This window comes from Micropterus salmoides, unplaced genomic scaffold, assembly GCF_014851395.1.
Source record: "Micropterus salmoides isolate LMB-PRFRI ecotype aquatic unplaced genomic scaffold, ASM1485139v1 Ms_hic_scaffold_3, whole genome shotgun sequence".
Lineage (NCBI taxonomy): Eukaryota > Metazoa > Chordata > Actinopteri > Centrarchiformes > Centrarchidae > Micropterus > Micropterus salmoides.
In genome coordinates this window covers 23,372,861-23,400,397 of record NW_024042261.1, presented here as the reverse complement: position 1 = coordinate 23,400,397, position 27,537 = coordinate 23,372,861, and the positions used below count along the sequence as shown (strand labels likewise).

Below are 27,537 nucleotides of genomic sequence, written 5' to 3'. Positions count from 1 at the left end.
GCAACATTATGTTATAAGATTTTTCTGCAAATAGTAGAGGTTTTATTTTCCTGGAATTGCCACTAACAGGTATATGCAGTCCTTATCCCATCAGCTTTTGTCTTTTTGTAAATGTTTTTAGTGAATTTTACATCTGCTATAATCATCAAATAAAATTATTTGTCAGAACATAACATTTTTCCCAATAGGTTTCTACTGCCCTTTGGGGAGCGTCACTCAAGTCCCCTGTCCTAAGGGAACATATGGGCCAACTGCTGGTGCTCTGTCCATAGACAGTTGTCTGAAGTGTCCTCCTCACCACTACTGTCCTAGACCAGGCCTGTCTGCCTGTCTGCCCTGTGGCCCTGTGGCTCAGCAGCCTCTATCTGGTCAGGAAACATGTGTCTGCCCAGAAGAGGGACAAAGTTTCCAGGTGACACAATTTAGGATTAACCCAGTCATTCTTGCAGCATGCGTGTTCCCCCGGTGCGCTTATGTGACTGTGTGGTTCTTGTTTTCATATCAACAACATTGCTTCCTACTTGCCACCCACTTACTTCTTGGTCCTGTGAGCTCCTTCTTTATTCGATAAATTCAAAGAAAAACTTTAAATGTATCAAGCCTATTTGATTTATTTTGTGTCTCTTTTAAGTCCTTGAATACATTTTGTACTCTAATATGAGAGTAGCCTCCTCACTGTCTCTCAGAAACTTTAGACTGAACAATCTGTAGCTTCAAGCTGAAAGAGCTCTAGATCAAGTTCCCTCACAGCAGGGTCTTGTTTCCTGGTCTGCTGCAGCTTGCACAGGTGTTGAGCCCTCTGCTCAACAGCTCATAATAAAGTGAATGAGATTTTTTTCTCTGACTGTGGCATGGGTGTTAGTGTGAGAACTAATGTCAAATGAATGACTAAATTAATAAAAAACAGAAGAAAGGAAGGAAGAAAAAACAGACAAGACATGAAGGAATCGATGACAGAAGGAAGCAAGGAAGAAAGAAAGAGGGAAGGAAGGATGGACAGACACGAGAGAATCAAAAAGGAAGGGACGAAGGAGGGAAGGAAGGTGGGAGGAAGGAAGAGAGGAAGGAAAAACTGATGGAAGAACCAATGAAGGAAGGAAGTAGGGTAAAACATAAAGGAACCAATGACTGAAGGAAAGAAGGAAGGAATGGTGGAAGAAAGGAAAAAGCGATGGAGGGACTAATAAAGCAAGGAAAGAAGGAACAACAGATGAAGGAATCAATGAAGGAATGAATGAAGGAAGGAAGATAGATAGATAGATGTGTTTTGACAGGCTTTGCCAGTGAATGAATGACCAAATTGGCATATTAGGTAACAGTGTGACCACAAAGTGAACTGTTTGTAGCATTTTAAAACACTGCTGCCTTTCCTGCAGACCAGTGATGGGCGATGCCACTGTACCAGTGGCTACCAACCTTCCAACAATGGAGATGCATGTGTACACAAACTGTACAATGTCTGCAGAGACGGAAAAACAAGAACACAGTATGGAGACTGTCTGGACAGACATCAGTGGTCACTTCACTGCAGGCAGCAGGTTAGACCTTGTGCAACTAATCACACGCAGATGCACACACTAAAGTAGAGCAAAGGTTATTGGCTTGTCTTTCACAGACAGGTACTTGATGCCTCTTGAAGATCTGTTTAAATAATGCGTGGGGATTTAGATAGAGACACAAGTTGTCATCTGTTTACAGAACAAACTGAAAAAACACACTCTACAAGCATAGCCAAGGTTAATGAATATAACCTAGATGTCTTTGCCCTTTCCACCATGAACCTGACAGTAGTTTATCTAGTTTAACCATAAACCGCTTCCTCTGACTGTCGGTTTGCCATCACTGTTCCCCCCACCCAGTGTTTATTTTTACACACTCAAACCGAGCATATAATACACACAGACAAAGATGGTACAAGCAGAGAAAAACTAACTAATATTTGCATGGTTTCAAAAAGGATTAGAGTTGACTAATAAAGCCTTTAGCTGATCCTAACTTTGTATTGATTACTTTCCTCCAGGTGTGTCAATCTGAAGAGGACTACAGAGGTTACGACGGAGAGCTGGGTCTGTGTGTTTGCAGAGAGCCTCCTGGAAGAGCTGCATGTGGGGGCCTATGCAGGCGAAGGCCGGATACTGAGTTGAAGCTCCAGTGCCAGCCCAATGGAGAAATGGAGCTGCTGTTGAGACATGACAGCCAAGTGAGCAATGGCACCAGCAGATGTACATAAACGCACACAGACACAAACATATTGATGCAAAAAAGAATGCACACTTTTTGGTATTTCGGGTAAGAAATTTTCTGCCTACTCATGACATCCATACCCATATCCATGTACTGTAGCTTCTCCATTGAAATTTGAGCCTTATCAGACAATGCACACAAAACCCTCATACAATGTCATCTTTATTGCACCTGGAGTCAAAGCATAAGTGTCTCTTGTGTTGCAGTGACCTATTAATGGCAAACATTGTCATTGTGTGTGCACAGGTGTTAGGCATCTCAGGCAGCATGTTAGAGACGATTTTTAAACAGTGGGACTCTCAGGGGACTCTTTTGTGCAACAGCCACCTCAACTCCTTCCATCCTGTCCACATTGTTCAGACAACAGGTGGAGACACACACTTTCACACAATACACAAAGTGACTTTCTGTCTGGCTCTCTCTTTCTCTGTTTGTCTCTCACATCCTCCTCTCTTTTGTCATCTGATTGCAGAGGCAGGCTTTCTTGGCCTCCTCAGCGGGCTCCCAAAGGAACTTCAGCAACTGTTTCCTTTCACCACACAGCGGGACACTCAGAGCTCAGCTGGTTTGTCACAACAAAACAACATTATTGATCATAAATGCACAAATGTGAATACATGATCCCTTTTACATAATGAATCATTACTACAATGATGTGTGCCATTGTTTTTTAGAAAGAGATTCTGACGTTTTGTGGGAGGTCACCAATATTGAAACTATAAGTCATGGAGTTGGAGAAATGAACAGCAGGAAGGTAAACCAGAGTGATGTCAAGGAACAAGTGAGAGAAGCAAGTGTAACTGGAGTTCTGAACCCCACAACGTGTCTCCATTTGGGTGATGTTATACTGTTCACTGTCGACACACGTCACTATCCTCAGTATGATGTGTAAGTCAGATGCTAGGTATACATGTTTCATCCATTTTTAATGCTTTGAATCGAAGTTTTGACGTGCTTTACACTTGCCCTTAATCCTTACTTCACGTCTTTCAGTGACAACTTGTACAACACAAACAGTGACTTTGACTGGGGTGCATTCAGACAGCTAAAAGAAGAGCTGAGTCTGTCTTGGACTCCTCCCAGCTTCTTCTCGGTGGTCTTTAGCCAGCCTGGAGTATATGTTTTTACACTGAGCAACCATCAGCACAAACACTTGGTAACTAAATTAAAAACAATATATGCAAACATGTCGTGGGGGGGGGGTGTCACAGAAACTGACCCCACAATTTTGTTCTTACACAGTATGTGCGGGTGATACCTGCAGGCGGCCAGTGTTATGAGCCTGGCCCCTTCTTCCCTACCAACCCTCGTCATATGAGTAGGGTGGGAATCAGTAGGAGACGCAACTTGCTACTGAGGCCAGATTGGCTGGTGACCGGAGGACTGCTATTTGGAGCTGTGGTCATCCTCTGTTTATGTGTTACACTGCTGGTTAGTGCATATACACAAACACATACTATCACGTTAAAAATAAATCAGAACTTACATAAACCTATCCCGTGTGTAGATCCTGTTCCGTGAATATGGATGGCCCGAGAAGGAGCCAATCAGAGCGCAGTATCGCTTGTTGCAGTTGGCCTACCACATGGACGACTACTCATCAAAAGGTTCAAGGGTGATCTCACTTAAAAAGATTCACCGAAACCAACAAGCTAGAATGAGACAAGACTCCAATCTACCAGGTGCAATATAGTATCAGTAAAGACACACGCACACACAAACATGCACGCATATGAACGCTCAGCTCATTGATTTGAAAGCCTAAAGGCCAAAATGTTATGTAACTTGCATTTAAAGATGATTAGCAACACGTCAACAAATGCACACACAAATACACATGCATGCGCACGCACGCACGCACACACACACACACACACACACATACTGACACTTTAGTTAGTCTTTGAAGTCTCTTGTGGCTTCTTATGTAACACTGACAGTGACCCCTGGGTGTTGCTCCCATCCAACCAATTACTGTTGAAAAGGCTCTTGTCATATACTTGATATCATGTGCAGTGACTGTGAAAAGACTGCATTTCAAATTTATTTTCTTGAGACTTGAGACATTAGTGACTGCATGTAATGACTGCAGGGGTCACTGCAAGTATTTAACCTTGCTACATAGAGTTATTTGTCATTTGACTGTTCAAAAGAGTCAAAATAAGGCATATTTGTTAAAAAAGAACATATAAAATGTTACCCTTGTGCCAGTTCTTTAGAAAATGCCTTGGCCCCACAAAAAAAGGCCATCCAAAATGGCCCAGGGAGAAACAAGTAGAAACTGCTCAGGCAGCACATGTTCACTCTTAGAAGTTCAAGATAAGACTTAATGTGTTTTTTATATTCTACTGATCTCACTCTCTGTCTCCTTTTGTGTTTCACTCTCTTGGTTGCAGTCTGTGCAGACGCCTTGGAGGATTTCTGGGATTATGAACACCAGGTGGATCTGGAGGCATTCAGCAGCAACACCTTCTACAGTCTCCTGCTCAAACAGAGTCTATCTGTCACCACACGGCTGGGACTGCTCACCACAGAAGTATGTAGTTCTTAGTTTAAAAACAAAATAAACACTAAATTGATATGTCCCCTTTTTTCCATCACACACACTCTGATGCATGTACTTATTTTCTCTGAGAAAGTATTGCCCCTTGGACTGTTTCCCACACACATGAAATGATGCTTGAATATCCTATATTACACATGCTCACATTATTGTTTTATGAAGTGTTTATGAATAGTTAATTCAGTAGGAGGCCTCAGGCAACTGTTTTTATAATACAGCTACTTTCCCACTGGTAGGGAAACATCCTACAAACATCACATCACCTAAATTCTGAAACCTGTTTTACACATTCATGTTCAAATCTTAAATCAAAGTTCTACATTTTTCGGAATATGCGTCTTCAATTTCTTGCTGAGCATTTTATATTTAACATGACATCGACATCCACCGCAGGATATGGATGAGTAGAGATCCACCATGGATAAATTCTCTTGTAATTTGAACAGTACCATGGACATTCAGGATAAGCTGAGGGCCATAACTACTTTTCAAAAGACAATAAACCTGCAACCTTCAGCCTGTATCCCAGTATGCTAGCCACCACTATGCTATGACGGCACATCACTGCCAAAAACTGAGGAGAAGAAAAGAGATCTCGTGAGAGCAATATTGTAACCTGTGAGGAAAAAATGAACCAAGCAGGTTAAAGTTCTGGGAGCAGCAGTGCAAGAACATGTACTTTGAATTCTGCACTCGCATAAAGCAAAATATTGTGTGCAGAGAAATTCTACACGCAAAAGTAATGTGCAGCTGCATGTGGATCACATTTGCGCTCGCACTGATCTCTTTTCCTCTCACAGTTTTTTGGCAGTTATGTGCCTTCATAGATAGCCATCAGTCTGCACCTCGGCCTGCTAGCCTACAGCCTGCTAGCTTCCAGTAGGATGACCATACGTCCTGTTTTTCCCTGACAGGTCCTCTTTTTGGGACCTAAAAGCGTTTGCATAAAGTTGCTTATCAAGGTCACTTTTTGTGAACTGACCACTCACAGCCTGGATGGGACATAAAAAAAGGTTGACACGCTACAACAAATTTTCAAAATGTTGAACTCGTTCTGCATGAATGGTTCTGAATATTGACAAGTTAGCAGCATTAACACATTAGAGACTAAACACCGTATAGATAATTTTTCTTGCATAAGGATTTACAAAATTAAAACTATGTAGGCTACCATAATGAAACTGCAGTTGAATTGTTAAATACCAATAAGCTGTTGAAATCTTACAATAAGCCTACTATAAACAATATTTAGGTAGACATAAGCCAAATAAAATGTAACCTATAAATATATTAGTATTAAACTAAAAAACTTTTTATGCTGCTAGCATAGCGCCTGATCTCTAGTTGTTCAGGCCCAGGTTTTTAAGACTGCAGCCAACCTCCTGGACTTCTCACACTGATGATTATCAGGAGTGTCCTTTCTGTGGGACCTTTCAAACTTTCAAGACAGCCCCCACTAGAACACAATGCCCCCGATGACATTGAGGTTCTCTGTTGTCCAGGTCCCTGGTGTCTCTTCTGCTAGACCTTACTCTAAATCCAGACAAGCTCCGGGCCTGTGCTGCAGCAATCTGCTGTTCCTGTGCTGCAGCTGTGCCCATTGTATTGCTGCAACCTCCAGCTTCCCTGGCTCCACTGGATCACCTACCGGACTCTCGGTTGTCGCCAGTCTCCAGTCCTGCTGCCTCGACACAGGAGACACCTGTGTCTAGTATATCCTCCCCTAACTTGTGTGACGGCCCCTGTGTGGTTCTGGCCACTCTGTGGGGAGTAATACCTCACTGTTCTTAACCATCTTTGTTTTGTTTACATGAACTTCACTGTCTTCTCTTCTCCGCAACTCAGACGTCGACCATAGCCTGGTCAACCCAACTGCCATATTTTGTTTTGGTTTATTTACTTTACAGAGACACATAACTTACATTTAAATAGTTATGTTTAGTTTACACTTTAGTTAAATAAAGCACTTTTGATCATTTACGCTGCCTCGTTCCCTCTTTTGTCATGGACCTTGAGCCAGGTTGTGACACTTATGTATTTGTGTCATTGCCAGTTTGTCTTGTTCAATGTATTAAGCGGTCCAGCCATTTCTTGTGCTTTCCTGGTGTTTGGACTGTTACATTGTTTTTATGTGGAGTTTGGATTTTGCCTGCTACCTTGTAGATTTGTTTGCCTGTTTTGACTGCAATCCTGGTTTTGACCCTTGTCTGCCTCACCTTCACGTAAGCCTGTGTACCTTTTGATTTAATCATTAAATACCATTGAACTGCACCTGCTCTGCCCCAGTGTGTGGATATATCCAATCCCTTATGTTCGTGTTCCCCAACACACTGTTACAGCATTATGTTCTTATTTAGTGTTTCTTTGTTTTTTTTTTAATCATCTCAGCATCAGACTGAGATGCCATTGTTTGAAGGTACACACTGTAGTTAGGACTAGTAAACACTTTGTTTGCAAGATTGCAAGATGGTTAGTCTACTTCACATACCCTTATTTTTCACTAGCATTGGTTGGCTCATTTTAATCTGCTAGTGTTCCCTCTCCACAAGTTTATCTAATTGAAACCGATTGGGTGTTGCGTCGGAATGCCTCTGTTTTTTGTTGCACCACTCTCTCTCTGACATCGTTCTGGTTTATACCATCAAACTGTTGGCTGCAGTGTGAGATACAGAGGTTGTTGTTACAGCCCTTAGGACAGCTGAGGCGATAAGGATGTAAGGGGAGATGGCACATCTGAGATGACACCCTGTGTCATCCCACAAATGTGCATGTCTCACTTGTGCCAGCTTCATTGAGATGGGGTCAGATGTGTGATCTTATTACTACCAATTTACGAAGACACCGTTTGTGTGTCAGTAATTTTATTTTCATGTACGTATGTGTCTGTGCGTATCCAGGTAAAGGAGCTATACCAGGGAATTCTTGGGAAACTGCAGCTACTTCACCCACGCTTGATCACTGAGGAGAGGATGGGGGAGGGTTATGAGAGGATGAGGAGGGAGGTGGAGAGGGAGGTGGTGCGACGAAAGACTCTGGCCTCACAGATGAGGACTCTGCTCGACAATCAGCTGCAGGTTTGCATTACATTACATTCTTATCTGTAGATCTCCTATTTTACCATTATGAAAATGAAGAATATCCTGGTTTCCTTCTGAAAATGAATACATTTATTGTAATTACAGGGAAAGATAAAAAATAAAGAGATGGTGAAGAAGGTTATTTATGTGTTCTAGATTTTGAAGAGAACAATCTTTCTTTGGTTGCAATTAACAATTACTTTCATTGTTGATATAATTATTTTCATCATCATCAACTGATTATTTGTTTTGTCTACAGAATGTGGTGAAAATTTCCTAAAGCCAAAAATGATGTCATTGCTTGTTTTGTTCAAGCAACAGTCCAAAACCCAAAAATTCAGTTTCCTTTCACATAAGGAAGAAAAGCTGCAAAACTCTGGAATTAGAAAATGTTTAGAATTTTTGCTTGAAAAGAGACCAAAACGACTAATTGTTTCAGCTCTAGATCTTTCTGTTAACTGTGTAAGTATGTTACATTTGATATGACTGTTTTGCTGGTTTCTCCAGGTTCTGAGGCGAGAGCAGCAGGCCCAGCAGAGGGTCTACAGCAGGTTCTCAGCTCAGCTCAGAGAGTGCACCAGGCTACTGTCCAAGTGTTATAGCAACAAACATCCATCCACACCATCCTGCGTACTACACCCGCAAAGGTAAAGCTTCCATTTCTCCTTTGCAAAGTGTCACGAACAACAAGTAGAACAAAACTAAATCCTTGTACATCTTAAATTCTTCTGTTGTTTTGCATCTTCAGGCTAACATCCCTGGTGGATGAGATGGGAGAGCTGGTGTCAGCAGAGTGCCAGCGTCAGGGGGCCTGGGGTTTGTTGGGTGAGGGTACAGGGGCCTTGCTGCTCTGCCCTGATACTGGAACTGTGCTGACCAAGGACCACATCTTTGGTGAGGCCAACACCCCTGAGTTAGATTAATTGAATATACCAAAATTCTCTTCTGTTTTTTAATCTTAGAGAAACAACACCATCTATAGTTAGAAAAGCTTCACTGCAACAACAAGATGGCCTAAGGTTAAAAAACGTTACATAACCTACAGATAATGATAAAGCATGTTGAATCACACATTTCTATACTGACAATATACAAATAGATATATCTACACTTTCCCAGCATTACGCCTCACCCATACATGAAAATAACATTAAAATCTAATCGTAGAGGTCATGTGAGATGTCCTAATTACAAGATACAAGTTACTAGTTTTCTCAAATTCTAAGTACAGTAAAATAATTTTTTTCCAATAACAGTTATCTCATAAAATGGAATGTAGGCATTTTGAAGAAAGATCCCACCAGTTAGAGGGTTAGATGTGTACCAAAATCATAAAGAATCATGATTTCTTGGTTGACTTAAGCTTTTAGACTACAGCATCTGACTGTACTCATATTCAAAACAACTTAATATTTATAGATGATGATTACTCTCAGCCATTTCTACTTCTGCCTCTCTCTAGGTCCTGATGGGTCCCTGCGTGTCTGCCAGGCACTTCATTATGATTCAGTCACAGGCCTCATAAGGCCAAATGCTCACAGCCATATGCTGCTGAGCAGCGGCCACATGATGGCAGTGCCGCCTGATTTCTTCCTCCACCCACAGACTGGCAGGGTTATGCCCATAGCTGGCAACGTAGCTTATGATCCTGCAAGCTCTACTTTAGTTTTCACAACTGACTCATCTACAGGTAATATGCTTGTGGGATTTGGGGGATGGCCAAGCATTCAATCATTGATGCAAAATATTGGTGATGTACTTTGCACTGTGGATCACTGATCAAATACACATGATATAACATTACATTTACGTGTTTCTAATGCAGCTGAAATGGAGTTTGATGGCGGCTGTTATTTCAACCATCTAAATTTTCAAACAACATACAAGGCTTTGTTGTCTAGCCTTGTAAAGTCACAGCTCATTAGCTTCTTTCATGATTTCTTTGTGGCCTAAGATGTAGGTAGTTTTCTTTTTTTGCACAAGGTATGACTCTTTTTTGCTTAATACTTCTTGAAATTGTTATATGCTTACAAAATTGGGGCAAAAAACATGAAGGTGATGTACTGGCCAGAGGTTTAGGACGTGCATCTAGGGAAAGTGAATACTGTCAGATTACAGTTAACAAAAAATATTTATTTCATCTCTGTTTTCAATTTAGCTACATCTTGAATCTATATTTATACAATCTGGTAATAAATACAGCATGATCACCTTCTTGGTGGGAGTTCAGACATTAACAAATGAGATGAATAAAATACTATCATACCCATTCTCTGTGGTTTACTGAAAGGTATTAGCAAAAGTGTACAAAATCAATAACTGAAGAAGATAGATAATGCATATCAAACAAAATAACTTTGGGTGTACATATTTTTTAACAGACTAATCTGTGCTATTCTTACACTCAGGAGACAACAGGAAGTGGGACAGTCCGCTCCTTCCATTTATTCCTTACCCAATCTCCCGCCACTCAAATCAGCCTTTGCCTAGCTCTCGGCTCAGAGGCCTCAGACCGGGCCAGAGGCTGCAGCTGGGTGTCCCTATGGCAGACCCAGAAACAGGGGTCCCAGTGCCTATTCTGGCTGTAACCATCCACCCCCAGACAGGACTAGTCTACCCACTGGGAGGAGTGCATGTCTGTCCTCTCACCCACTTGCCACAGCCCATACAGACTGGCTATCCAATGCTGGACTCCAGGACTGGGAGTGTTGTGCTCACTGTTGGAGTCAGTCTAGATCCAGTAACAGGTTAGTGCTGCTGGTGGGGCTTCAGTACCACCTGTGTCGAGATTACTGTACCTTCATTGAGTTTTGTTCTTTGTGTAGGAGGAGTGCTTCCTGTAGGTGGAGTTCTACTGGCCGAGTCCTTCACCGAACCCCTGAGTGGGCGGAAAGTGAAAGTAGGAGGGGCCAGCATGAGGGCCGGGCAACTGCTGCCTAATGCAGGAGGATATCAGGCTCTTCTAGACAGCAAGGTGCTTTATCAGGAGTCGAACATATCCAGAGATAATTTGGGGATTTCAAGACATGATATCTTAATTCTCTTAATCTCACCACAAGGTCCATTTAGGAGCTGTTCTGAGGCTTTTGATTACATCACATAATCTTTAACAAGACATGGAGTTTCCCAGTTGTCATGAAATTGTACATTTTTAAGTGTGTGTGAGCAGTGCATCCATGTGGTGTTGGAATAATCTGAATCTTTTTTTCCTCCTTAAATCTTTATTGCAGAGAAATAAAGTGTACATGGGACATAAAGAAGTATATAGAAACAGAAGTCTGATTCATGCAAAATCATGTATTGCATATACATAATTTGCAAACATACGTACATGCTAACTGTTAATTTGTAAAACTTAGTTTGCTGGTGTAGACTGAGCTAGATATATGCGTGTTGTTTATATGCTCTGATAATGCTAATCTAACACATTTTTGTAGTAATGTCCATGTCCATGATTCCACATTCTGACTTAAGAACACATGAACACACTGAAGTTGGAAGAACGGCTTTACAGCTTGGGAAATGGGACCATCGGAGGACCATGTGAATGCACTGTGAACTGCTGGTTGCAATTCACAACCCTCACCACTAGATGCCACTAAAACTAACACACTGAACCTTTAAAGTCTGAGATTCAAAGTTAATTCATGACCTTGAAATGAATGACCTTTATTAAACGTTTTTGTAGATGTACATGTTGAGAGACAGATAATAAATTAATTCATCAGATGTTTGGCCAAATATTATTATATATTACCTAAGCGAAAATAAAATGTTTTTTTAGGTTCTGGCTGTGATGTTCAAAGTATTGGAGCTCATGAAGCCACTAACTGAGGAGTGGGGGTCCGACCAAACTTTGCAGCACCATCAGTGCAGTGAGAGAGGGAGTGGTCAACAAGATCATCTTCTTGCTGCAGCCAAGGAGCTCCAGCAGGCCAGGGGAAGGAGCCTGTACTGCCAGCTGCAGCTGCAGACCAGGTTTGAGATCCTGCTGGACTGGTCAGCGGAACTTCAGCAGGATGGAGGGATTCTGGGTGAGGAAATGCCAATGATGGATGCATGGATTTGACTAGTTACTGGGCAATACATCACAAACTCACTGTAGTGGCTAAGTCTACACTTAAGCTACTGAGGGTTGCATAGACAGGCATCTTATTATCACGCTTGCCCAGCCACTATACCCTACCTGTGTCTTATGAAATAAAGTAATTTCAGGGATCTCAAGCCTCACACATTCACCGTGAGACCAGGGCCGTCCCTGGCAGTGTTGGAACCCAAGGCGATATTTGAAATTTGCCACACCCAGATAGTATTTTCTTGCATTTTAGTAAATTTATGGGGGTAATTTTCCTGAAATGCAAGAGCATTGGTTTATTTTAAACGGAGAGGACAAATAAAGAGGGGGGTCTGGGGGTTCTCCTCCAGAAAATATTGAGCATTAAATACTTAATTTCCTGCATTCTGGTGAATATTTCTGCACCAATTTATTATTATTATAAATTATCTATATAAAGCTAAACACAATATTCAGGCGGTATGTGACAACTCAAAATATTAAAATTTAATAGAATCTAATGCAGTAAGGCTTTCAGACATTCTGCAACTATTTAAATATGTTTTCTCCTGTAGATCAATTTTTCTAATTTAATGAAACCCCTGCTGAGTCAGTAAACATGCTGAGCCTTCCCTCCTCTTTGAGACTTTGTTTGGGGAAATAACCTCTTTTAATAAATTATGTAATTTTAATTCAGTTAGAAACTCCTGGACTTTAATTAATAGCTCCTGTGTTTCAGCAGGTTTTCTGCTCATGTTCAAAACTTTCTGCACATTCAGAATATCTCCCATAGTGTTCTCTGACATGTCCAGAAATTTTTTTGCAATATTACAAGACTAACATCATCATTTAATGAGAATTCATTATGCCCTCTACTCTGCTGTGCATTACGTTACTGATCCGCTGGTATATAGGCTATCCCCTTTGACCATTTGACTGCATGCTGCATGTGAAAACAAGACTGAAAGACAGAAATCTCGCCATAAATCCACACCTTGACTTCAGCAATTTCTATTTGTGCTGATCAATTAGGAACAATAGGTCAAATTTAACTGCTAGCAAAAACTTGAGAGAATTGAGTGGGGCTGAGGGGCCGCTGCTGCAAATATCTGAATGGCTCCTCCTCTAACAGATGTAATCTCACTCCAAACTTTTGATAAAACTTGAGAGCCCTGGTTATTTGCTCTTGCCGTTTTTGTTTAAATTTATGGTTTACAGATGATGGTCTTCAGGTAAATACAATAATCCATAATGCAGTCATTTTCTCATTTAACACTGTGCAGCTCGCCCAGAGCAGCGTGCCAAACGAAGTCATCAAAAAACTATAGGTGCTCCACTTTGTCCAGCAACACCTGTTCCTGCTTAAACTAACTTTGACACAAAGCAGACAGGTGCCACCTACTGGCCCACTAGAGTCTTGCACCCAACACAAAAAACCATATGTGACTCTTATGTACACTTACTTTTTAAATGTTTCCTCCCTCAGCTTTCTTTGTTGATATGGTCCTCTCCTACTCCTTCCTTTGTTGCTGTAAATAAGCTGCTCTTTTTTCTGTACCTTTTGTGGTGTTTGTCCTCCACTTTGCTGAAAATTTGCTAGTGTTTAGGAATTATCCTAAAAGAAAAACACATACTAGGATTTCTCCTTTAAACTTTGCATTTTAATCTCTGCTTGCCATCACGTCCACAAATCTGCTAAAAAATATGCAGTATAGGCCTATCACTTTGTTTTAGCAAATCTGCTCCTTCTTTACACCTTTATTGTGATATGTGAATAGAAATCCATATATACAGGTGAAACTCGAAAAATTAGCATATCGTGCAAAAGTTCATTTATTTCAGTAACTCAACTTAAAAGGTGAAACTAATATATTATATAGACTCATTACATGCAAAGTGAGATATTTCAAGCCTTTATTTGATATAATTTCGATGATTATGGCTTACAGCTTATGAAAAAATTCAAAATCTCAGAAAACTTGAATATTGTGAAGAGGTTCAGTATTGTAGGCTCAAAGTGTCACACTCTAATCAGCTAATTAATCCAAAACACCTGCAAAGGGTTCCTGAGCCTTTAATTGGTCTCTCAGTCTGGTTCAGTGGAATTCACAATCATGGGGAAGACTGCTGACCTGACAGTTGTGCCGAAAACCATCATTAACACCCTCCACAAGGAGGGAAAGCCTCAAAAGGTAATTGCAAAAGAAGTTGGATGTTCTCAAAGTGCTGTATCAAGGCACATTAATAGAAAGTTAAGTGGAAGGGAAAAGTGTTGAAGAAAAAGGTGCACAAGCAGCAGGGATGAGTGTAGCTTGGAGAGGATTGTCAGGAAAAGTCCATTCAAATGTGTGGGGGAGCTTCACAGGGAGTGGACTGAGGCTGGAGTTACTCCATCAAGAGCCACCACACATAGACGGGTCCTGGACATGGGCTTCAAATGTTGTATTCCTCTTGTCAAGCCGCTCCTGAACAACAAACAACATCAGAAGTGTCTTACCTGGGCTAAAGGAAAAAAAGAACTGGTCTGTTTCTCAGTGTTCCAAAGTCCTCTTTTCTGATGAGAGCAAATTTTGCATCTCATTTGGAAACCAAGGTCCCAGGAAGAATGGAGAGGCACACAGCTGGGATTGGCTCCAGCCCCCCGCGACCCTGTACGCAGGATAAGCGGTTGACGATGGATGGATGGATTCTAATTTTCTGAGATTTTGAAATTGGGGTTTTCATAAGCTGTACGCAATAATCATCAAAATTATATCAAATAAAGTAAGAAATAAATAAAAGTAAGAGCATTTTTGAGATATAACACTGCACACAGGAAAATATAGAAAAACCTTTTGTCACAGTGTTGTCCTTAAGGGGCTTCTACTGCAGAGGACAAAGAGTTTTTTGTATTTTTTAAGTTTAAAATGAGCCTTTGGAAAGGTTCCTTGAGCCTGAGGAGGATGACATTTTCTTACCTCAAAGACTTTTCCCATGACCTTTATTTGTCACATGCAACCACCCTCCCTAGAAACTAAGCATGTGACCTGCTTGTCCCTCATAACCACATTATAAATGGCACATGTGTTACAGTAACTTATATGAAACCCATAATCATATTCTAGGATAAGGTTAACACAGAACTATTATACCATTTGTATTTCCAACATGGTTGCTAAGAGCTAAAAAAAGAGATGTTAAAGAGGTCATATTATGCTCATTATCAGGTTCATAATTTTATTTAGGAGTTGTAGCAGAACAGGTTTACATGGTTTCATTAAAAAAAAAACCCCCACCATATTTATGTAATACTGCACATTGCAGCAGCACCTTTTTTCAGCCTGTGTTAAACGCTTAGTTTTAGCTTCCAAGTGAAGCCTCTCACTTTGATTTGATCTTTGTTGGGAGTTGCACATGTGCAGTACCTGGGTAAAGACTACTAGCCAATCAGAAGCAGAATAGGCCGGGTCCTGACAAGAGAAGTAGAGTGGTCCAAAACAAAGCGGCTCCAGCTGGTAACCAGCTGTACATGATCCCGAAACATAAGCAGAACAACCTAAACCAGCTTCGCAGCCTAGACTGGAGCAAGGTGTTTCAGAGTGGTAAAGTTTATCGTTCATAGGTAACATTTTAACTGTGCACTGGTATCTAACATTCGGTAGGGGGGGTGAGGGTGAGGGGAGGCAGATGGTGGATGTCTTGTCACTGTGTGTGCTGCTACTCAGTGAGTTTCTCCACCAGTGTTTTTGAGAGCGTGCCACACAAGCTGCTGGGCGAGCATTATGGCGTATGTTACATAGTAATGAAGATAGGTTACGGAGGAAAAGGCTGGACAACAGTCGAGCTGTTTTCAGGCAGTTCAGGAGCAGTGTGTTCTGAGGGAGATGGTAAAGGAAAGGGAAAAAGCCAAAAAGCATAATGTACCTCTTTGAAACATTTAAGTGCCGATTCTGAGTCATCACGCTGCCGTATACAGTACAGTGCAGCAGGCTACCCACAATGCTGTTTGAGAGCTCTGCTTTATGTCATAAAAGTGGCAAGATTAATATAAACTTCACTGGAATTACATTATGTAAATGTGAGTTATTTGCACCGTAGGCATGTTTATATCTTTTCTTAGTTGTGATTCATCAATAATCAGATGTTCAGACTGAAATGTTGTTGCTCTGCTCAAGGCCCTTGCCATATACAGGGTTATCATGTTCTCTGCAGTTTTTTCACATTGCAACTCTGCTGTGGCTAATTTCAGCTGCTGTGGTTGTATGCTCATGTGTGCTCTGCTTGATAACCCGCTTAAGTTTGGCATCTTATAGTGTTTAACATGCTTTGCCAATTGCCAGATGTGCCATGCAGTTGAAATCCTGTTTCATGTACCTCACCCTGTCTTTGTTTATGTTTGCATTAATTTAGTTTAGAGGTTGTTTGATCTTAGCCAAAAGCAACACTATTAAACAGTGTTAGCTCATGTTGGCACTAAAGTAAAGTGAATGTAAAAACAGTCAGTTTGTTCTAAACTGGTCAGAATAGTCTTGTCAACCTAATTCTGTTCTTCTCTAACTTGCTAGAAATGCGTTTGACATGCAGGGATACTATGCAGAGAAATAAATACCGTATCATATTTGGTTTTCCCTTGTTTAACCCTCGGACTGCCACTGTTGTCTTCATACCAGGAGAGGTGCCTCTCTCAGGTTCAGACATGTGTGTGCCAGCTCTGCTGGGGATGGAGTACCCTGACCCCATGGGATCTGGTCTTAGTGTACCTGTACTCGGGCGTGAGACTGACCTTGTCTCTGGGATTATAATACCATTGGCAGGGACCATGGAGGATCCCGAAGGAAAAGGTACAGTAAGAAATAAGCTATTTCAAAGGTTGTTAATCTGAAGCAATTTTTCTAAACAACTTTCAATTTATATTGAACAACACAGAGTAAAATGACAAGGGAGGTTAAACTCAAGGACAGTTGCCCTTGACTTTAACCTTCCTTGGATAACTATGACCTGGAAGACTGAAAATCTACACAGACATCTTGTACCCTTTTCTGTGTCTGTGTTGTTGCACTTCCCAGGCCTAGTGGCCATCCGTTATGGATCTCAGACTGTTGACCCAGTGACAGGGGTGTTGGCCCCGGTGGTTGGAGCCAGGCTGGATGTGTCCAGAAAAAACGTTGTACCTATCACAGCTTCCTATTGGCTAACTGTGGCGGATCAAACTGATAGTGTGCAGGTGAGGAGGTAATTGAGAGACATGTTTCCTTAAATGATAAAACACAATAAACCTTTAATGTAACCATACCTTTTATTTTACAGCCTAATTAATTCAGCAGGAGGGAATTTTGATAAGTTATTTTATAAGTCTTTATGTGTTTAACCTCCAGCCTTCCATTTTGCAGCCCAGTGAATTTACTGAGACTGAGTTTGAATTGATGTGCTTTATTTGTTTTTGCTGCTATTGTATGCCAGGTAGAGGCACTGCAGAGAGAGGTGTGTGTGCGAAACACTCACTGGCAGCAGCAGAAGCAGCGGGAGGAAGATATTCTCTCCGATCTGGACTCAGCTCTGTACCAGTGTCTCTTTAGAGTCACAGAAGTGAACTCTTATCGGGTCAGCAAGATTTTGCTGTTTTTTGTTTGCTGTTTTTATTTTGTATTTCAAAATATCTTAAATAACATGGTCTCTATGTATAGGAGAAATTCAAAAGGGTTCCAGCCTTTTGAACATGTGGAAGGAGTAAGGAGTTATTTGAATACTGGGGCAAACTGCATCGGAGAGTATTTCTATAGAATCTATTCATTCACACTGCTAGCAAGCAAGTTGGTGGTTAGGTTTTTTGTTTGCGCAACTAAGAATTAGGACAAAGTCACTCTATCTGTGTGTATGAATGTGTGCATGTGTGCTCCCATGCCTTTGTTCTTTAAATTGATCTTTTTGTGTGTCAGTTTTCAAATATGTGCCTCCACTTTTCGTGTTCCAATACTCTTTGTACATGTACTCTGCTGCAGGTCCAGTGGTCCGGGAAGCAGCTGAGGGAAGCAGCCATAGAGCTGCAGGATTCAGCGCAGACCGAGGCCCAGAGGAGAGCATCTCAGCGCTACCACTTGGCTCTGGTCTTGCCTCCACATGTATTACACATCCTCACACTGGGTAAATTGAATGGCAAACTGTCAGAATGAAGAGCATGAAGGAAATTACACTCATGACCTGCACTGTGTTCATATTCATTGCTTTCCAAAAGAGAGATACTTCATGCCAGCGTCCCATATCGCACCCTTCAGTTGTAGAGCAATTAACATAATTTCAGTGTACAATGCTTTATTTGGGTTGGCAGGCACATCTTTGTGCATCTCTGTCTTTGTGCATAGGTGACGAGGAGGAGTGGGATCAGCAGTGTGTCTGGCACTCAGAGCTCGTGTCAGGACTTGATAAGGTGGAAGTGTGTATAGAGCAGCTGCAGCAAGACCAAGAAAAATGGACAACACATGGGGGAGACTGGACTACAACCCTCCATGCTATGGTCAGACTAATGGCTTTATGGTCTGGTTCTTGGCCCTGCATCTTAATTGGTGACTGACACAGTTAGGCTTAATGTTCACTTCCTCTCTCAGTCCACCCATGCCAAATGTAGATGACTCATGATACAATAGGGAGCTTTGAAAAGTCTGGTAATTGAACTTTGATGTCTGCGCTGTGCTGTAAGATCCACTCTGTAACATTGTCGTCTAAATGTAAATAAGACTGTGTGATTCCTGTTGCAAGAGCCTGTGTTTATTCACCCTCCAGGACAGGGAGCTGAGACATAGAGAGTTGTGGGAGCAGTGTTGTTGCAGGCAGACAGAGTTGGAGGCTGCCCTTAATGTGCTTCACTTTGTCAGACACCTCTCTCAGCTCCGCGCCATCACGGCTCAGGTCAAAACACACACAGGCACACTACATAAATAACAGTGAATACAAAGAAACCTAAATATATATGATGCAGCAAAGTTGTCTTTTTCATCATTGACTCTGCCGCCGTCAAGTTTGTTTAAACCTGAGATGCAACCATCAAAGCAAATAGTGCTTAATTAGATAATTATAGAGGATTATCAAGAAGTTGAGAAATACGTGTTTTGGTTATTTCTTCCAGTGTTATTCTGAGTAACCTCTCTCTTCTTGTTGTCTAGGCAGTACTGAGTGGGAACTTTTGGTACAAGGAATATGGTCTGGTCCAGTGTAGTGGGCATAGACCGACTGTGAAGGTCATGGATTTGCTACAACAGAAGGCTTTGCCTCTGCTGGAGAGACTGAACCAGCTCCTGGACAAACTGCCTACCAGCTTCTCTCCCAACACCTGCAATCAGCACATATCTGGTACCAGATAGGGGTGGGGCACTAATACATGATAGCTATACAGCACAGCGGTGGAGAAAGCACAATTCCTCCTTGAACAATGGCATTATCTGGTAGCTATACAAATTTTTTGCTTCTCTCTGCACATTTGGTGCTTCAGTGAGTATTTACAGCAGCAATGTATGTGGGATTAACTCTTACAAACGACAGCACCCATGTTCATTGTAATGAAGGAATATAGGACCCAGTTTTCAATATTTTTTTGAGAGAATTACGGTACAACTGGTATTGACGAAACAGACAATACTTGTTAGTAGCATCAACTCAATGTTGGTTTGAGTCTCTTCATTTGATTTGTTAACAATAAGTGTAAATAAAGAATATTGCCAGGGCTTATCCTTTAAATTCTGAAATGTTTCAGGTTTGTCAACAAAGCAGGCATATGGGATGGAAATAGCCTCCAGAGTCTGGACAGCATCTGTGCCTGTGGTGAAAGGTATGTGCTTTTCAAGCCACTCCAGAATTGTGGCAACATGTCTTTATGTGTGTGTAGAAAGAGTTTGTGTACACAGAATGCATAGTCATATTGTGGAGTATGTTCATTGTTAAAATGCAGCAGGATAGAGCAGTAACAAGGGAATTAACCACTGTGTTGGTACAATATAGTGTACAACAATAGCTCCAGGGTGTTATTCTGCTTCTGTCTTGGGAGATTAGAGATCAGTGAAAAATCAGATGATTATTACAGTATGTGTCATAGCTTGTATATATACAGCGTAGAGCAGGTACGTAAACCACTAGGATATCTTTTACAATATGAAAACATACATAGTTCATGTTTCTATTAAACTAGCCCCCTAAAGTAAAGTGGCTCAAAATAATGTGTCTTGGGTCTGTGGAGAATTTACATTACAAAACAAAGCCTCACAGCTGCTTGGGGAGATAGTTTGACTTTTTCACATGGATTGGCTGGGACTATGGTTTGCAGTGTTTCAAAGGTCTCTGACAGTTTGTATTTCTGAAGGAATCTCCACCCAGTCTTTGAGGGAGCCTGTCAATTTAGCTCAATCCCAGGACACGGGTCTGCAGGCCAGCTCAGCACCGACACACAACTCACAAAGACACACCGCATCCTCCGCCATTCACTCCCAGGGTGAGACGAAGCACATATTATACAGTTTTATTGAATGTAAGACCCCTTTCTGCGCTTCCTGCGCTGTGCTGTGTGTGTGAGTGAGCTAAACTCAGAGACGCGCAAAGATACATCAAAATGTATTTTAAAATAAGATACCATATCTACCCTAATTTTAAGTGTATTAAATAAATAAACTACAAAATACAGCGGCCCCACCATGTGTCAAAATAACGTACTGTATTTTGGATTGTACTACTTTTCCAAGGTGCTATGAAGTCACTTCACAAACCTATCTATCAGCCAATCTGATCTATCCCTTCACTGACTCAGTTGATTAAGTGGACAATGTTTGAGAGAAATAGCTTTTCTCTGCCTCTGAGTCATGTGCTAAATCTGACATATGCAACCACTTAACATATCAAATAATGACATATCCCTGCGATCACCCAGATGAAGGTTAGTTTTAAAGTTACCAACAGTTCAATGTTTAACAGTTTGCTAATGACTCACAATTGAATCCTAACTTTGTTATTTGGTGTTTGGTAATGAAGGGCCTACTTTGCATCATATGGGCAAACAGACACGAGTGGTGGATGGGTCGACAACTTGCTGTTTAATGGCATTGCAGCACAGTGTTGACAATGACAATAAGGCACAGGTGTGAACATTTAACAAGTCACACTGTTGCATAAAGTAATGTTGTACAACAACTTTGAAATGCTTTATTGTTATTTTTTGTGCACAACCGATGAAAACTTTACTCAAACTGAAAGTAGCAAGCTAACGTTAACTGTGAGGGCTGGTACATTGTAAATTGGTAAATGATTTAGCCTAGGCTACTAAAACAAACACCAAAACTTAACAGGAACTCTGGAAGAATGTCTGTAAGAATTGTGGCAATTTATGCTAAAGGTCTATGGAAACCTGCACATTTCTCAGCTGGATCCTCTTCTTCAGGTTTGGATCAGTATTTTATGTTCTGATTTCATCAAGACTGGGAAAATTACTGAGTAGGCACAAATCAGAGGCAGCCTTTTTATGATGTCATCACGGAGAGTTCTCACAACAAATTTTACAGTATTTTTAAACTACAAAATACAATGCAAGTTTTTTGACACAAATTATGAATCAACCCTATTGTTTTGGATTCCTCGTACACTTGCTTTCCCAATTTACATAAAGAATACATTTTTACTTAAGACAGAAAATAACTTTTTTGGCATTTTGTCATAATCCCCTGACCCTTAAAGGCCAACGGTTTTGCTTCTTTTTCTCAGTGAATACAGAAATCAAATTGCGTAATTTACTAAAACCTCTCCTTTCTGATTATCTAACATCTTTTAAGATCTAGTATATTTAACCACATAACTGAATACAGAATCATATATGGCTTTTATAAATGATTAATTTGTCACATTAGTCAAATTAATAATTGTCAATTTAGTCACAATCACATTATGCCTGATGACACATGCACACCTACTGTACTTCTTCTTCTTGGCTAGCACCATGAAATTTAGTTCTGTCACGGTCACAGAAGGTTAACACATTCCTTTTTCTGAGCGGTTTCCCATGGAAACATCATTGTTCAGTTTGTTTTCAGTTACTTCACTTTTGAAGGCCACATTTTCTGTGCCTAGTTAGACACTTTCCCACGCTGTGATATTTAGATGATTTCTTTTTTTTCAAAATTTTGACCTGACCTGACCTGACCTTGCTTTACCACACTATCAAATACAAATTAAAAAGTCCTATTTTATAAAATACTGCCGATTCCTGGCTACACTATATGATGTACCTATTGTACATTCTCTAACGGATTCTGGTAATAGACTTCTGGGATAAGACACAAAGATATTCACACATCAATACATGAAAATATAGGGAATTTAGGTGCTGCCTCACCAATACTATATAGTCCACATATCTTTTTTTACTCTTAGGTTTTTGTGTGGCATATTGCTAAGCAATAAGGCCAATTCCCAAAATGTCAAATAATTCCCCTGATAATAATGAGTCATTTTAATCTTGATTTCCTAACAGAGAACCAGCCGATGAAAGAGTTTGCTCAGCTGACGCATATCTCTGTCCCAACGGTTCCAGGTAACATCATGGTGAAAAATAATACATAGTTAGAAAGTGTGCCACGTGGTGTGTCACATTAACTTTTTAAATCCATGTTGCTTTTATTCTCCAGAAGAGGAGTGGAACAACCTGCTGGAGCTCTCTCCTCTGTTCCAGCTGTTGAAGGGGGTGGAGCGGCAACTGAAGGGCTGGGCCTGTGGGGCAGGGATTCTTAGAGGAGAGTTTGCTGGTAGGTCAGATTCAGTTGGGGCTGCCTATTTTTGACTGATTAATGGGCCTACAGGCATCAACTGTATGCAGAAATTCACATATATTCGTGCACACACATACAACACCTGTCGACAGCATAATCATCAGATATTCATAGACAATCAAGCATCTTCCCAAATCAACCCTACCTGGAGAAAACTTGAATATAGGCTTGATTTCTTGTATTTTTTAAAATATATTTATGAATACCGAATAAGGGTCCCGTTATGAAGTTTTGTGAAAAGGGCAGATTACAGATTGGCAGATTGTTTTCTCAGCCGTTCTTATTTTCTTGTTCTCCAAAGCCTTGATAAAGGCCAGATGGTATTCTTTGAACCTCAAGTGTTGCGGCATGTTAGTTTGTTAGGCTTCAGGGACTTGATTTAATGTCTTTCAGGTGCTGCCGAAAAATGTGGCAAAAATAGATCCTGGTGTAACTATCAAGAAACAGCATTTTGTCTCTAGGGTGGCAGTGTCTGTCTGTCTGCCCACCACTTTGATGCAGACTGAAATATCTCAACAAATACTGGATGAATTGCTTTGACATTTTGTCCAGACATTCACAGTCCTCAGAGGATGCAGCCTACTGACTTTGGTGATCCCCTGACTTTTACTCTTATGCCAACTTCAAATTGACATTTGTGGTTTTAAGTGAAATGTCTTGACAACGTTTGGATGGATTTTTGTGGAATTTGGTACAAACATTCATGTTCAGAATTCACAAACGTGTGGTCAAGCACGGTTCTGCATCAAGTGTGTTTCTACATGAATCATATGTTTCATTAGAAATTCAAATTTCGGCAAAAGATGACGAGTTTGCAGCAATGACAGTAGGGTAAGTAATGGCCTGTAGATCCTGGTTGTGTTCTGTGTTTTTTCCAGACAGAGGCAAAGGTTTCGTAGATGTCCTTGATGCTCAGTGGGAATGTGAAGGAGAGCTGATCCCTCTGGATCTGTCAGTTCTTAACCCCAGAGAGTTCCTGGTCTACCAGCATGGACTATTCCTAATGCATACATTACATAATCTAAAACTGGTTGGTGCTGAACTTTCACTCTTCCTTTCAACCTTGCTGCCTATTCATTTTTTATTGCTTTTACTTTTTCATTTTGACGCTTTGAGTGGCCTGGCCCCAAGCTATTGATTTAAATTTCTTATGAGCCACTGTGCCGCCTGAAGTGCTCAGGCAAGAAAACCTTCCAGCAATCCATATTTCCTAGTTAAAGACCAAAGGTGTCTTGGCTTTGGCTTGAGAGCTCTGGGGCTTTAAACGGCACTTTATTTATTTGTCTTCTTTGTTTCTTTAATACCTAGGTATATCAGTCGAGCTGGGCTGAGCTACACCAAAATGCTTGAATTGTTGTTCTTTTTTCCAACAGACTCCAGACATTTCACTTCAGATAGCAGCTAGTCTCCCAAACAACAACTACTCTAACAATGCCTTCAGAAATTCCTTCTTTTATCAGGTAAAGTTAGATCTTTGATGTGAAAGTGTAATTTAATACTTCCAGTACCAGTACAATTGCTCAATAGTGTGTGTTCAAGATACTGCACATCTACAGTATCTTGACGATGCCACAACACACACTGTTTATACAGTATTTTAGGATATTTGTAAAGTCAAAAATAATGCACCTACATTGAGACCGATAAAATAGACAATGATTATTGAATGAAACCCCCAAAACATCTTGGATTGAGCGTAAATGGCTGTAAAAGTCCAGTATCACAGAATGTTTGAAGGTGACATGTTGCCTGGTTGTACTTCCAGTTGGTTGTGTGAAAGTAAATAGAGTAAATAGAGTGTCTGCAGTGTTCACTGTAACATACTGAGGTAAGTAGATAAGATCATCTAAAACACAAGCAAGCTGTAGAGATAAGTTTTAGCAGTATCTGGAAGCTCAAGTATCAAAGCACTTCACACACTGAAGCTGCAGGTTGCCTGAAGATTAGTTCTGTCCTGTAAACATGCTGTCCACAGATAACAGTGCCCTTCAAAGATCTGTCACGGTTTGAACCAGCTCTGTAAAAGTTGTGAAAAAGTTCCGGTTCAATATCCATATTTTCCCTTTTTTGTTTTAGGATTTCATTTTCTCTGCTGAAACAGGATTGTGTACAGGATGGTATGCAGGTGCTGGCACACTCAGATTTCATAGTCATAATGTATTATATTGATAGCCTACAAGTGGGTTTATAAATATAACTACGGGTTAAGTGTCTTGCTCAGGGACACAGTGGTAGATGGGTCACAGTGGGGAATTGAATCCGGGTCTCTCACACCAAAGGCATGTGTATTATCACCACCCCAAACTGTATCATCAGCTTATAAAATACAATACATAGTTTTAAATGGTAAAATGCATTGTTTAGATTAGCTCCACCACAATACAACATTAAAATGCTGTTTACATGTTAATACATCAGTTATGATAATCCAATATTATGACATACTATAATAAAAGTGTTTATTATTATTACATTCTGCTTTCCAATGAGTACTGAAACATTTTTTATAATATAATTGTATTATTTTGCTGTTAATACTTTCAGTTGGGGTACATTTTGAATGCAGGAGTATTTTGTTGTTTTCCTACTTTTACTTAAGTAAAGGATGTGAATACTTCTTCCACCAAGGAATACTACCATTATAATTGTAAATGAGACTCTCTCTGACAATTTTGAGTGATGAAAGAGGATCAATACTTACAACAAAATCAAAAATACTGGAGGGAAAACTGGTAAAGGAGACAATGACACAACAGTATTATAGTAGATAATAATTCTAGTGACCAACAGCACCTCCCTCTGCACTCTGACTAAACTTTCTTAGTACCAGAATTTACAGCAAAACAGCTCAGACAACAACCATCTGCTGTTTAAATCTTTTTGGAGCCTTCACTAATGCTGAAGGGGCATTCAGTGGATAGTCCCGCCAGTGAAAGGCTTTATAGAACATCGTGCTCAGCCCTACTGGTCTGTGGACACAAAACACTCCCCCCCGCATGGCCTCAGGGTTATAAAGTTTGTTTCTGGGTTAGGCTTTTTCTGTTTCAGATTCCTTTAGAGTTCAGAGAGATTCAAACTTTTGTAATATTTAAAGTATACTGTATCCTTATTTCCAGTGGTGGCATAAGATTTTATACTGCAATAAATGTATCAGTGTACACCAAAAACACCTGTTACAAGTAAAATTCAAATCTTACTTAAGTAGAACTATACAAGTCTAATGTCAACAACTTTATATAATGCTGGATAGCTTAATCCATACTTACAATTATAATGTATTGTTTATTTTAAATGTTTTAACTTGAATCTGCAAAGTAACTAGTAAGTAATGTTGTCTAATAAATCGTCGTAAAATAAAAAGTATAATATTGGTTTCCAAACTGTATCAAAATATAAATGAGCATAAAATGGAAATAATCAAGTAAAGTACAAATACCTAAAAATTGTACTCAAGAACAGTACTTGTGTACATGTGCTTAATTATATCCCACCACCACCTTTTTCATATCCGCTGCTTATGTAGTATGGCACAAAGATAGGTTTACTCCAGCTTCCATCTAGTGCATTTAAAGAGACACATTTTAATCGATCCTTGCCCTCTTAGTGGCCATTTGTTGTATTTTCTCATTTGTTTATTTCTGTCATAAAACTAAACAGTAAAACGACTCCTTTAATTTCCTTTCAACTGGCAAGACACAACATTTTATTGTTCATGTAATGAAATGCAGCGCCCTGCTTGTTTCTTACCATTGAATTGTGCATGTACTGTATATGTCTTTGTGCAGCTGTAATGTGCTAGTGAAAATAACTCTCATATGCATGTGAATGACTGGTCTGTTGACAGGAGGCAGAGGAGACGCTCTTTGTCCGTCGCCAGAGGCTCCAGTCAGTTGGAGGATTCTCTCTGCTGCTGCTCCACTGTCTGTCCCATATCACAGTCAAAGACATAATCTCTGACTCCAGTCCTGCCTTCCAGAGGCTTTTCTTCAAGGTATAGACAAACACTCACAAGTGTGCATGAATCATAAACAGTTCGGAAAACTGTTACTGGAAACTGTAAGTACATTTTGATTTCAAATTTAGCTTCAAATAAAGTTATGAAATTCATTTGTTTTGTTTTGTTTAATTATCACAGATACTGCAGGCATGTCTAGGGGAGCTGTTTCAGGCCAGACTGGACGTGCCCCCCTCTGCACAGGAAGCCAATTTGTGTGTATGGTTTCAAGACAGTGAGGCCCCTTCAGGGGACTTGAGGGGGACACTGTCAGACTCTTATGCTGCCTCTCTGCTTCACAGGCTTCACAAACCAAGCAGAGCATTGCTGTCTGAAGATGTAAGAATATTTCCTCTTTGATCATTACATAAAGCATTGTTTACATGTTGGTTATTTTACCTTCTTTGGTTGGTTATTTTACCTTCTAGTTCAGATATAAGCACGGTTGTTCAAAATATAATTTGTCAGAATTGTTGTTGAATTGTGAAGAGTTGCAGTATAATAATTGTGAGTAACCATGGCCACCTTGCATGGATCTTGTTGCGTGTCTCTTTTCTATTATGGAGCAGGAAGTTGACGAACTTCAAAGGAAACACAGAGAAACCTCTCTGTTCTCACATCTTGAAGGAATTTTGAGAAAGGAGAGCTCTGAAGCCACAGAGAAAGGCAAAGACCAGATTGGGTAAACATATGTGGAGTCATTTTCCCCTCGATTTTGGTGCATACCAATTTTTTTTTGGTCATCTTTTCCTTATCACTGAACATTATTCATGAAATGATTAAACTCTTAAAATCACTGATCACAAAGAAAATTCTTTTTGGGGTGTTTA

General features: G+C 40.4%; 1 protein-coding gene across 1 annotated transcript; it reads left to right on the top strand.

Moving 5' to 3' along the window:
* The first annotated feature begins 1,865 nt into the window (after window positions 1–1,865).
* si:dkey-103g5.4 lies at window positions 1,866–27,513 on the top strand. Its single transcript, XM_038693392.1, has 32 exons — window positions 1,866–1,911; window positions 2,021–2,200; window positions 2,491–2,611; window positions 2,717–2,809; window positions 2,919–3,132; window positions 3,238–3,400; window positions 3,487–3,675; window positions 3,752–3,926; window positions 4,641–4,780; window positions 7,705–7,881; window positions 8,392–8,531; window positions 8,633–8,778; window positions 9,347–9,574; window positions 10,293–10,631; window positions 10,710–10,858; window positions 11,669–11,918; window positions 16,588–16,758; window positions 16,984–17,141; window positions 17,378–17,518; window positions 17,917–18,058; window positions 18,277–18,428; window positions 18,695–18,820; window positions 19,075–19,261; window positions 19,662–19,736; window positions 20,265–20,393; window positions 22,419–22,478; window positions 22,573–22,689; window positions 23,592–23,743; window positions 24,087–24,173; window positions 26,558–26,704; window positions 26,849–27,046; window positions 27,277–27,513. Exons 1-32 carry the CDS (start codon window positions 1,909–1,911, stop codon window positions 27,391–27,393), a joined length of 4,866 nt encoding a protein of 1,621 aa, XP_038549320.1. The 5' UTR covers window positions 1,866–1,908; the 3' UTR covers window positions 27,394–27,513.
* The last annotated feature ends 24 nt before the right edge of the window (window positions 27,514–27,537 follow it).

Coding starts and splice junctions, on each gene's coding strand:
- si:dkey-103g5.4 (XM_038693392.1), top strand. Junction 2,201..2,490: donor TGTTGAGACATGACAGCCAA/GTGAGCAATGGC, acceptor GTGTGTGCACAG/GTGTTAGGCATCTCAGGCAG. Junction 3,401..3,486: donor ACCATCAGCACAAACACTTG/GTAACTAAATTA, acceptor GTTCTTACACAG/TATGTGCGGGTGATACCTGC.